This window comes from Suricata suricatta, chromosome 15 (genome assembly GCF_006229205.1).
Source record: "Suricata suricatta isolate VVHF042 chromosome 15, meerkat_22Aug2017_6uvM2_HiC, whole genome shotgun sequence".
Classification (NCBI taxonomy): domain Eukaryota; kingdom Metazoa; phylum Chordata; class Mammalia; order Carnivora; family Herpestidae; genus Suricata; species Suricata suricatta.
This window is the reverse complement of record NC_043714.1, coordinates 40181035-40193809: the sequence shown is the minus strand read 5'-3', so window position 1 is coordinate 40193809 and position 12775 is coordinate 40181035. Positions and strand designations below refer to the sequence as shown.

At 44.9% G+C, this 12775-nt stretch overlaps 1 protein-coding gene across 1 annotated transcript in view; it reads right to left on the bottom strand.

Moving 5' to 3' along the window:
- The window catches only part of PTDSS1 (phosphatidylserine synthase 1), a 59339-nt gene that overhangs the window by 38347 nt on the left and 8217 nt on the right, over positions 1-12775 (bottom strand). Inside the window, exons 2-3 of the mRNA XM_029923305.1 lie at positions 12223-12314; positions 772-816 (exon numbers count right to left, since the gene is read on the bottom strand). Of these exons, the coding sequence (XP_029779165.1) occupies positions 772-816; positions 12223-12314 (137 nt within the window). The remainder of the gene's footprint in view (positions 1-771; positions 817-12222; positions 12315-12775) is intronic.

Genomic DNA, 12775 nt, shown 5'->3' with positions numbered 1-12775 from the left:
CAGGTTCAGGACCAGACGGCCCTGCCACACAGAGGCACTGAGTAAACATCCACTGTGGTTATGAATAATGCCCCCCTCCACGCAGAGACCCACCTATGATGTCTGAAGGTTCCAAGAAAAAATAGGTGACCTGGAGCAAAATATCCATTTTTAGGGTCCTTTTTAAAACACTACATTTTCTGAACCTAAAACAATCTGATGTCTTATTCAGGCAAGACGAAGCCAATGGCCAACACTTGAAAGACATGTTTTAAGTCCATTCAGGGGATCTATTTGTGGACTAGAAATCAAGTAAAAATAAGACATCCAATATCTGTAGAGATGCTTATCACTAATCTTTATTTCAAACCAAGATTAGAGACTTCTCCCTTTCCAGGATCGTTCCCATTTTCAGTACCTCCTGGATGCTGACAGGACAAATGTGCTGGCTGCACACATCTGAGTTTGTCCCAGCCAAGAGCCATGTAAGGGTGCGTCAGGCAAAAGAAGCCACATCCCCTTACGTCAGACTCCATGGACAGAAAGAGACAAAAGCATGCTCAGGTGGGGGTGGGGGGAGTAGGTCTGAGAGAGTTCACATATGAGAATCTTAAGTTATCACCAGTGCATTGGTTTTGTGGCAAAAAAATTTTCATAAAAATTTATATGAAGAAGACCAAAAAGTAAAAGGTCATAAAGTTCTACTGTACAGCAATACGTAAAACTGCTATGATACAAAGAAAAAGGATTTTAAGTAAAATATATTTCTAAATCTACCAACAGATAACTTACCAAAAACCATTCGCCATAAGGCTGGATGAGGTCGAGTAAATGGGCCTGGAGATAGAAAACACTGGGTTAGAACAAACTGATTTCAAACAAAAACTAAAAGCAAAGTGGTCTCTACAGAAATTTAAAAACAAAAAAGAAAGAAAGAAAGCTCTCTACGGTTTTTTTTTTCTACATAAATACTTTGAGGTTGAAGTCTGGGTTGAAATGTTTTATTCACATTGTAGCAACTGTCACCACAGCTGTAACAGTGTAGCAGTCTCCACAACAGAGGGGTCTGTTTTTAAAGCTTTGTCTTTAACTCAGATCATAATTTCCCATGGAAACAATGTTACAACAGTGAGCAGTTTACCAGGCCAGCCTGTAAGTGATCAGAATATACTATAGTTTCAGAAGTGAAATCGAGTGTGTGTGTGTGTGTGTGTGTGTGTGTGTGTGTGTGTGTGTGTAGTGTGGCACAGGGTAAGGAGCCGGTTCTGAAAATTAAACAGGAGAAACACTGCTTTGAAAACAAGCGAGGTGGGGTTTGAAACTGAAAACAAATCCTGGAGCACCGGAACGCACTAGCGCAGTGGCTTCTGACCATGAACCACAGTAACAAAATACTTCGGACACGGCAACCCAGTTCAGACACACAGATGCAGCTTCAGCACCGTGAAAACAAGTTTTACAGGATGAAACTTACTCTTATTACAAGCGATACACCAATACTTTCTCTTCTATTTTATTTCTTTAAAAAAAGAAAAAAGGCGGGGGTGAGGGAAGCAAGCAAGTTGGGCCTTGATCACTAAACTGATTTACCATCTACTGAAAGGTTACACAGTTCATAAATCCTGAACACTGCTCTCATGGGCACCTGACCTACTTGGGGCTGCCCACCCCTTTGCAATGGCCGTCCTACAGATTCTGGGAGCATTTCCGATGTTATGAACCCCGCATCTCCCGGGGAGATGCCAGAGCTTGCTGCCCCGCCCTCTTCATAACCGGGGCTTAGTTTTTCACCAGCCCCTGCGCCAGGCTTGATCTCGGCAGCTGGTGATACAGATGTAAGTATGCTGAGCTCTCCTCCACCCCTCCCTCTCCATCTGCTGGGGGTGGCACGGACGGCAGCAGGGAGGGGGCACCGTGATGGCGGCAGTTCAATGCAGAGTAACAGTGGGACAGATAACAGCAAGTGCTCGCTGGGGTTCTGTCATGAGAACAGCTCTGGGTGACGGGCCAGTTTCTAGAGGCTCAGCCTGGGACCTGGCCTCCCAGCAGTCCTCCAGCCAGCGTCCTAGAAGTCTTTTTAATCAGCAGTCAGCTTCTGCTGCTGGCAACCTGGAATCCTGTCTGAGGGAAACAAGACGTGGTAGTTTTTATTCTGGACCTCATCCTAAATCACCCGCCTCGTCTTAAAAAGATGACTTTGAAACACACTGCAACTGCTTTCTTTTGATGGATCAAGTTCCTATTAGGAACATCAGTGAGTTACAAGGATCCCCCATCACCCAAATCTGGTCGGTTCCAGAGCTTACGTGGGCAGTTCAGAGGGTGAGTTAGGTTCACGTGGGACTCTGCTTTATCCGTGAATATGACGTCTAAGTTTTAGAGGGCAAGTAGCAGGGGCTCAGAGTGAGGGGTTCAAGTAAGGCGTCTCCACATCTGTTCCACTTCCCTGTTCTGGTAGTGAAGGCTCAGACAGCAAGGAACACCTGCCTTCTTTTTAGTCAGCCACTTTTTTTGTCCCTCAGAAAGGCACAGCGGGGCACAGAAGCAAGGATTCCTTTCCAGGTAACTTAACATGGCTAACTGTCTTCAAGGCACTGAAAAACTGATGGCTAACATGGTCATCTTTTAAGTAATTTTCCCTTCCAAATTCTCTTCTTCACCCTGTCAGGTAACAGCTCAAGTTGTCACCACGAATATGGTGGCTGGCTGATTTGCAAGTATTACTTCATCCAAACCACTGAATTAACCTTTTAGATACAACAGGGGACCCTGGCTTTCTCTACGGCTTCCTCTTACAAGGTGAAAATGGCATGATCATTTGGCTTGCCAACAGAATTCCATGCCCAATCAACACTCAAAATCACAGAAGAAGGGTTATTCTCAAGAGCAATCATAATTCTAATAGTGCTTTGCTGAGCATTTAATGTGGAGCAGTTTGGAAGGTGAGACACTCCCCCCCTCCCCCCACTGTCTCTCAGCTGTCCTCATAGCTGGGTGATGAGTGTACCGTCACTCCTACTTTACAGATGAGGACACTGAGGCATTGGCACTTTCCCAGGGTCACAAAGCGCACAGGACCCCATTTTCGGTTTGAGAGCACCTCTGTGCTTTCTGATCGACTCTGTCAGGCCTGGGCCAGCTGAAGAGGACAGACAGAGTGGGGGCTGTGACTGGGGGGCGTTCAAGGTTTGAAGCAGAACTGCCTCAAGGCCAGGAGAGCAAGGGGAGGGAAGCAAGCTAGTGCGTGGTGTTTGGAGGTGCTGCTCTGTGGAACTGACAAGCAAGGTCAGGAAACACAAGGTCAGGAAGGACAAGGGACAGGAAGGGGAACTGATAAAAGTTCCTTCATAAGTCCATCCAGGGTCATCTTCAGCCCATGCTGACTTGAAGAGTAGCCTTCTGAAAACAGAAGTCAGCCCTCTCTTACCTCACCCCGCGCGGCCTGTGGCTGAGGCATTTGGGGCACGAGGCCTCGCTGCCTTCCTGAACCTAACCGGGGCCTGTCCAGCTCCACAGCACTTCTCCCCGCCAGTTTGTGACTCCTGGGACAGCCACATGCCATTCCAGAGTCTGGATGAGAATGTTCATCTTACTGTAATTGGTGGTTGTTGCTTTTTAAAGTCTTATCTTGACTTCTCTCTATTGACTCTTTCCCTGTTTTCTCCAGATTTCCCACGTACACATCGTAATATCACATCACAACGTTTCCTGGAAAAAATGCTACTTTTTAAAATGCCTTTCAGCTCTGCAAATCGAAATGTACTGAATGGACCTGAGAAAGGCCGAAGCAATCTGGGGTGCTGGGTTTCAGAAAAGATGTTGCTCTACCCTGGACCAAGCAGGTGGGGAGTGATGGTTATCTTTTGCCAACAAAAGGTGAGATGTGGCCCTGGAAAGTAAGGCGACACGTTCAGCAGCCAACCGCAAAACCAAATCCAGGCTTTATTTCAAAGATCACATCTGCCCGCTTCTTTCTGAGGAGATGCTCTTGATGTTTTGATGTCCTATTTTAAGAAGTATGTACTAGGAGCATTACTCACTAAGATTACCAACTTTATCATCGAGGATGACAATATTGCTAAAAATATTCTTTTGCTGTTTTAAAAATGGAAGATGAGGCTGGTGTCTTTCTATATTTTATCATAAACCCTGACACTTATGCTCACTGGATTACTCACATTTGGCTAATGCAGTCAAGTCACCTTTAAAGCCATGCTTCCCACAGGGTTCATCTGCCCAGACATGTTAACACTGCCTACAGCCTTCCCTGAACGTTCACGTTATCTCCATCTTCTTTCCCGACAGACTATTTTCTCAGTGGGCACATACAGGCAGGGTCCCCCGTGTTCTCCATATGGTCAAGAAGTTAGGGGTGCTCCATCTCCTGGTGTGTGTGTCTATACTTTATTTCTGATTTGATGGGCGCCTGGGGGGCTCAGTTGGTTAGGCGTCCAACTTTGGCTCAGGTCATGATCTCACAGTTTGTGGGTTCAAGCCCCGCATCAGGCTCTGTGCTGACAGCTCAGAGCCTGGAGCCTGCTCCAGATTCTGTGTCTCCGTCTCTCTCTGCCCCTCCTAGGCTCATGCTCACTCGCTCTCTCTCTCTCACTCTGTCTCAAAAATAAATAAAACATTTAAAAAAAAGTTTATTTCTGATTTGATAAAAGCCGCCTGCAAGAGTTACTCTACTTGATTATGCGGGAGAAACGGGGAAGGCTTGCCCAGGCAGCGAGGGAGAAAGCGGGGGTTTTGTTTTGGACTGTGTTCTCTTATGGGGTGCATGTAAACACAGCGTGGTTTCTTTTCTTTATCAGTCCCTCCACCTAGAACATGCAAGATTTCAGACATTAGAAGTGAGTTTGATTTCAAAAGAAACAGAAATCAAATGTCCTTGCCATTAAAAGATCCGACCTCAGAAATGAGAAAATTAGAAATTAGAAAACCACACACAAAGAAAAGAGAAAAGAAAAAAAAGGAAAGAAGATTGCAGTTTGACTTGCAGTGGCCTGTCATTCCTATGAAAAACTAGACTGAACCTCAGGGAAGAATAATTCTTTTAACCAAAATCAGGAGTTGACTCTCCAGAAGCTATACATCTGTGTCCCTGGGCCTGTTTATCCATATCTTCTCTGGATTATCACTCTTTTCAGCTTTAATGAGGTATAAATGGCAAAGATTATTACTTGAAAAGTTTAAATTCCTCTATGAAAAACCCAGAAAAGGTGAATAAAATGATCTTTGAGGAAATTTCAAACCTAAGAATTTTTTAAAGAAAAAGTAGTGGAGCAGGAAACAGAACGGGGTTGGGGGGCAGAAGAACTAGACTTTTGTTTTGAATTTAGGGGACAGGGAGCCCTCTGGATCCCCTTCAAACCTCAAGGAGATGTGGTTAACACTATCCTAGCTCAGAGAAGTCAAATGAGGCCAAAGGACACACAAAAGGATAAACTCAGGAAAACCAAGACACACTAGTATTTCACTCTTCTCAAAATACCTTAAAGAAGTGCTGAATGGCATTCCTCTTGCAGACAAGGACTGGAGGAGACAGGGCTGATTCTGTGAGCTTTCTTCCCAGCAGACTCATGAGTTAATCCCACATTTACCTACTGAGAGGCCCCTGTGGGCCAGGCACTGGGGGTGTGGATATGCTTGCACAGTTGGGGTCAGGTGGCACCTGGGGTGCAAGGGGGAAGAATGGGTCACGGAAGCCCTCAGTCACTGGAAAAGTACCCTGAGGGCCACCTGTTGAAAGAACTCTCACAGCCAAACAGGTTTCTAGATTCCACTGCCTGACAGAGTGATAGTCATAATCACACTCTAATGATACAGGCGTGGAGTTAAAAGCTCTCTTCTACCTGAGCATTGGTTGCTATAAGGAGATGGAGGCTGCACTTAAAAAACCTTTTCTAAAGGAACTGATGGAGAAGGAGAGGGAAGATGGCAGGAAAGCAGCAGCCTGAAATCACTATCAGATCCTCCTTCCCCGGCCTCACCTCACGGTCTTTCCCTTCACATCCTTCCTGAAGGAAGTTGAGGACCCACCCCAGCCACTCACCCCGGGCCGCCCAGTGAAATTCTGTTTTGAGTGTCCACACCTCTCCCAGATTACTCAGTGATAAAGTCTAAGCCGATGGAAGTAATCCTGTTTCCCTTTTATTCTTTTGGTCACTAAAGACCTATCCTTTGGGCAATAAGGATTCCTGTCCTGAGGCCTGCTTGGAGGAGAGGCATGGGACCCAATTCTAGTCAGAGAAGTGAGGACAAGTGTGTGAAGGGGTTCTAGAAAAGGCTTCTTTACTCTTAAAAAGATCAACAGAAAAGTGCCCTCCTCCTCCCCTGGGTGTGGTCCGTGACCGTACGTCCAGCACCCAACAGCTACCTCAGGATCATTAGTGCAGCACCAACAGGAAGGTGGGGGAGCAGAAGGCAGAGGGCCTGGGTCTCCACATGCTGCTCAGTGGCTGAATTAGCCAACCCAGGAGCCACTCTCTCTCACAACTTCCTGTAATGTAGAAAAGTAAACATTCTCTTTGTCCTTCAAGCCATTTTGAAATGGGCTTCCTATTACTTGCGGCCAAAAGCACCCTGACTGTTATAAAACCCTACGGAGAAAGCCAAGGGCTTCCTTTCTTATTGAGACTCTACAAAAAGAATCACGGGGCCCCCCTTCCTGAAGGAGCTGCCTGATGTTACCACATAGGTAGTACAGACGGCCTCACGCAAATGAGACCTATGGACAGCATCAAATTCAGGCCTGCACTCCAACACGCAGGGCAGCCTCTGCTAGGTCAAGGACAAAGGCATCCAAAGGTGCCAAAGCAGACATTCTGGGAATGCCATCCACTGCAGGCACTGCCCCAATACTGCCTTTCAAGGAGAAGGCTAAAGTTGGGCTCTGTTTCTCCCATTCATTTTCATTACTTAGTCTGACAATTCGTGCCAAGGGGGAGGAGAACGGAAAATAAGATGACTGGACTGGAGAGCAAGAGGGGGCGTGTGCACTCCCCTCAGGCAGGCGGCCACCCGGCATCGGGGCTCCTAGGAAGGCCTGAGGTCTGAGTGGCCACATGGCCTGGGACTACCCTTGCCCAGTGGCCCTGTAGTTCCCCCATCATCAACACCAGCACCCCCTAAAGCCAGCCCTCATTTTAAAATATTCAACAATAACATTCTTTAACATGGAAAACTTATAGTTTCACTGATCTTTCAAAGAGTGGATAAGTGGATCTTTAGAAAACAAGACAGACACAACGTGTTTGCTATGTATACAGGGCTTCAAGAGAAGCCCTCTAAAAACGTGCTACCCTAGCTCCTTATCCTTCTCACGTACCATATTACATTGTCATTGTCCCTTTCTATAGCCATCTAAAACCTTTTTTGGCATGTTCTGCCTACATGTTCTGCAGGCACACACAGACATGGCAGGGGAAGGCTAAGGCAGGGAGAGATGAGAAAAAAGAAAAAGCAGGAAGGTTCTAACTGATCTGCTAACTCCTGCTGGTCACATGACCTCTAGGCAACTCAGGAACGTGGGCACCACCACCAACCAACTCCCGCAAGATCCAAAGCCACTAGGTACAGACCATTAAGACCCTAAGACCCTTTTTCCTGGGAAAAAGAAAAGCAAGACACTAACAGAGAGGAACAGAAATAAAAGGAGACAAAACCACATAGAAAGACAGAGATAAAAACACATCCCAGTGGACCTAACGGGGAGAAATGACCAGAACACAGAGACTAAAGGAAAATGTAGGAGCTGAGGCCCTACCAGCAGGAAATTGCTGGGTGACCTTTCGTGGATGAACACGTTTCAGCTTGCACAGCTGTTACTGGAGGGCGGGGGGCGGGCTGGACGAGCTGAGTCCAAAGTGGGTCCTCCCCACTTTGTGTGTATCACAAAGTCCACAAGTCGGGATAGGAAAAGCATAAAACAAACTTCACTTTTATCTTCCCAGGAGGAAAACAATAGCACAGTCCCACAGTGAGGTGAGTGGACTTTGAAGATTAGAGGACTTCATTAGGGAACAGAAGAAAAAACAGCAGAAATCATATAAAATGTTACATGCAATAGACTTAATCCCTCAATCTTCGGGGCCTTCGATGCCTGGAGAAAACCATCTGCTAATGAAGCCCCAGATTCAGCGCTTGCTGAAGCCTCACTAAAGGGATGGCTATCAAATCATGGTTATTGAGAGACTAATCTTTGAGAAGCCTCAGACTTCCAAAATGGCACTGGACTCAGAAAAAGTGTAAAAGAAAAAAAACAAAGGCAGAAAAGAAACCCTCAAAGCCAAGTTACAATTGAGAACTAAGCAACAATTAATACACAGCCAAGAAAAGCTGAAGACTTGAAGAACAGACCTGATACCTTTGGACTGTCAGTTCCCTGAGCACCTATCATGCCTTGACTGGTACTGAAAAAGCAGTAGGACAGGGAAAGAGTAGATAAGAAAGAAATAAGAATAGAGGGTACAGAGCAATACTGGTCATGGCGCTGACTAATGACGTAGAAGCAAGCAGAAGGCACTCACAGGACAGGAGAGGTAGAATGGCAAAGGGGATGAGTGGCAGTCACTCCCACCTGAACTGCCACCTACACACCACCTCCTTGCTTTGGGCTGTGTTCTCATGCCAGCTTTGTATGAAAAGGCCAGGTTCCAGAGCTCAGGGAGACCACCCACAGACCTAGGTGGTTTGTGTACATGACCACTTAGCTATCCTACAACATAGGACCTCGAAAGAGGGGATGGGCTGCATGATGTCCAAGCTCTCCTCTAAATAAAAAATTCTGGGGGCGCCTGGGTGGCTCAGTTGGCTAAGCCTCCCACTTCAGCTCAGGTCAGATCTCATGTTCGTGGGTGCTGACAGCTAGCTCAGAGCCTGGAGCCTGCTTCCGGTTCTGTGTCTCCTTCTCTCTCTGCCCCTCCCCCTCTCATGCTCTGTCTCTCTCTCTATCAAAAAAATAAATAAAACATTAAAAAAAAATTCTGAAGTTTTGTGAGTTTGAAGACGGATGGAAAAGAAAGCTGGCAAATAGCCAAAAGACGGTTTGACATCGGGGACTTCCTAGACAATTCTATAGTAAGGTTAATACCCCTTCATTCCATGGCCTAGCCAGTATCATGGATATCTTATTGTCATATTCCAAAAACTGTGCATTACCAGAACTCTGAATCATCATGGAAAGGCCAAACTTTGTCTGTCATAACTGCACAGGGTATGCAGGTGTTATAGACTCTCCAGACTCTGGCCAAAATTCATTATGTTATAATCTGAACCTCTAAAGTAAGGACTTCTGTTGGACTCTTGGACCCTACAGGACCAGACCACAGAGCTACCTATGAACATTCGCTATTTTTTAAGACACAGGAAGAAGGACCTCAAAGGTAACTGGGAGATTATCTGGGCTGTCACTTCCACCACAGGCCTCAGAGTGCGTGGGCCACTAGGAATATATCTCCACTTTGGTTTCTAAAGGCAAGACCAACACCCAAGCAGACACATAGGGGCAGGCTAGGTCCCTGCTGCGCAGAGCTATGGACACAGACTATCATTACCCCAGTAGGTCTGGAAGGCAGAGCATCAATCCAAAGAAGACTGATTCTTCTTTTTTATTTCTATTTTTTAATAAACTCTACTCCCAAAATGGGGCTAGAACTCATGACACCGAGAACAAGAGTCACAGGCTCCACCAACCTTAACCAGCCAGGTGCTCCCAGGACTGATGATTCTTGAGCTTTAAAATCTCATGAAGGGGCGCCTGGGTGGCTCAGTCAGTTAGGCCTCCGACTTCGGCTCATGTCAGATCTCACGTTCGTGAGTTTGAGCCCCGCGTCAGGCTCTGTGCTGACAGCTAGCTCAGAGCCTGGAGCCTGCTTCTGGTTCTGTGTCTCCTTCTCTCTCTGCCCCTCCCCCTCTCATGCTCTGTCTCTCTCTGTATCAAAAATAAATAAAACATTAAAAATAAATAAATAAATAAATAAAAAATAAAATCTCATGGAGTTTGCCGTCCAGATTTTGAACTTGCTTGGAACTTGTCACCCTTCCTTCCTTCCTATTTCTCCCTTTTGGAATGGGAGTCTACCCTGTGCCTGTCCCACTGCTGCATTTTGTAACACAGGCTTGGTTTCTCAGGTTTACAGCTGGAGGAGAATTCTGTCACAAGATGAATCTTGTGTTATTCAAGCCATCCAGTCTAGAGCATTGTTATAGCAGCCTGCACTGACTGAGACAGCAGGTTTCTGTATCTGGAAAGGTTTCCACTAAAAATAAAATTTAATCTAGAAGCTTGAGTGGTTGCAGAATTAAACTCAGCTGTCAAATAACTTAGTTATCTAAAACAACTCATTCTCTGAAGGATTCAGTCATGGCTTTACTGGTTGGATTATTATGTTATCAGCAAAAACCACACAGTGTTACATAAGATTAAGCAAACATACAGAACAAAACGTCATTGCCACCATCTTGGAAAGACTGAAGGCCTTGCCATCGTGGTACTGTGGTTTATAATAAGAAATATAGATTTGGACTTTGTGTCCTTTTCTGGCACAGAGCTCCTAAAACCCTTGGAATCTTCTAAGTGATGAAAGTAATGAATGTTTTTTGCTACGTTAATGAGAACTTAGGAAAGCACCTAAGGATGGGGCTGGCTGCCAGTGGAGCCAGTCCCGTCATTAGAGGATTGGAACTTTCAGTCCCACCCCCAGACCTCCGGGCAAGGAGGAGAGGCTAGAGATTGAGTTCAATCCCCAATGGCCAATGATTCAATCAATCATGCCTACATAAACTAGGCCTCCATAAAAACCCAAAAGGATGGGGTTTGGGGAGCTTCTGGGTTGGTGAACACTGTTCTAATGCCAGAAGAGTGGCACGCCTAGAGGGCACAGAAGCTCCTCGCCCCTTCCCACGAGTATCCTATGATCTCTTTATCTGGCTGTTGGTAAGTATCCTTTGTAATAAACTGATACTGCAATCTAGTGAGTAAACCTATTTCTTAAATCCTGTGAGCTGCTCTAGCAAATTAATCGAACCTAAGGAGGGGTCATGAGGACCTCTGACTTACAACCATTCGGTCAGAAGCACAGGTGACAATCTGGACTTGCAACTGACATCTGAAGTGGGGACAGTCTTGTGAGACTGAGCCCTTAACCTGTGGGAGCTGATGCTAACTCTGGGTAGACAGTGTCAAAACTGAGTTGAACTGTAGGGATGCCAGTTGGTGTCCAAAATGGCTTACTGATGGGGGAACACCCCCCCCCCACAGGCCTGGGGCTATCCCCCAACACACATATTGGAATTGGCTTTAGGACCTTATTACCATAGTACATTTCCAAGCAGCAGTGAGTAACATTCACAATGAGCTTCTTATATTATACATTATATTCTACTGAAGAGACGGGAAGATAGAGAAGAAACACACCCTAAAGTATGATGTTTGCGTACAGCCCATGGAGCATAATTCATAGGTAAGGCTGAACAATTTCAAAATATCTAAAGTGTAAAAGAAATGGGATATAAAAACAAAGCATTTAGAAATGGTTGCAGAAAAAGTAAGCGTATTCCAGGGAGAAGGTACTGAAGAGAAATAAGAAAAAAGAAAGCAAGGGACAATTCAGAGGAAAGGGATGAATCTTATGCATGGCAGATTTCTTTTTTTAAACAAAGACTTTGTCTCACTCTATAATCATGATGGGAGATAAAATTCACAGTAATAATGGTCTTTTTTTAATCTGATGATGAAAATTCATATCCCAAATGCATGATCAGCGAAGTTTACCATGATAAAAGATCGCTTGGGACAAGACATTATTTAAGTCATACTCATCACAGCGCTGACCCTGTCCTTAGCAAAAAGGGCTAAATAATAATTGCATATTTTATGACTCAGCCAGTATAACAAAAATAGCAACGAGAACAAAAGCGGACACTTATTGAGAACTAACAATTTGTCAGTCGCTATTCAGAGAATATAACACGCTTTCATTTAATTAACCCTTTCAACAGTACGTACCTGTTATTTCCACTGTACAAAAGAGAAACTCGAGCATTCGTGAAAATGCTAGGGGCCTTCTTCCCCAGGACCATCAAGCTAGCAAGTGGCAGAAGGGACAGTCTGCCTCTAGGGCCTGTGCCCTAACCACCACAGATTAATTTTTTACTCCACGTTCTAGTTTCACCTTCTAGGTGGCATGCATCTCAAAAACACCAAAAGGACACCATGCACAGGAGAAAGACATCACTTACCATTGGGAAAAGCTAACACACTGATGATAAGAAAGAAGAAAACAACAGAAAGGATACCCCTCCAGATGTTGTCTTCTGGGACAGAGTCATCCCTGAAAACAGAAAAGAGAACACTGAGTATTCATTTTTGGATCTAAACAGTCAACCCAGAAGACGTAAGAGTCCTATGGTCTAAAAACAGGATTGTTAACTTCTTTTTGCTGAGCAGTCATTACACATACTACGTATAATTCACTATCAATTCCTAAAATAATGCCATCTTATAATAAAGTCCAGTTCTTACAAAAAAATGCCATTAGCAACCTTACACACCAACATACATTCTCTTCAGCAAACATTTGAGAATCACTGTTCTTTTTTTTTTTTTTCAAGGCCCAGGATGTCAAAAGGTAAATGCTTTTTGATTTCAAGAATCGCTGAAGATGAACTTTATGATACAAAGAAATCTTTCAGAAGTCAGAAAGAAAGCATACTATTATAAAGAAGAGCATAATGCAATGAGATTATGTGTCAATTCTTAAAAAGGTGCAGCTGGCCAGCTAAGGGATGAACA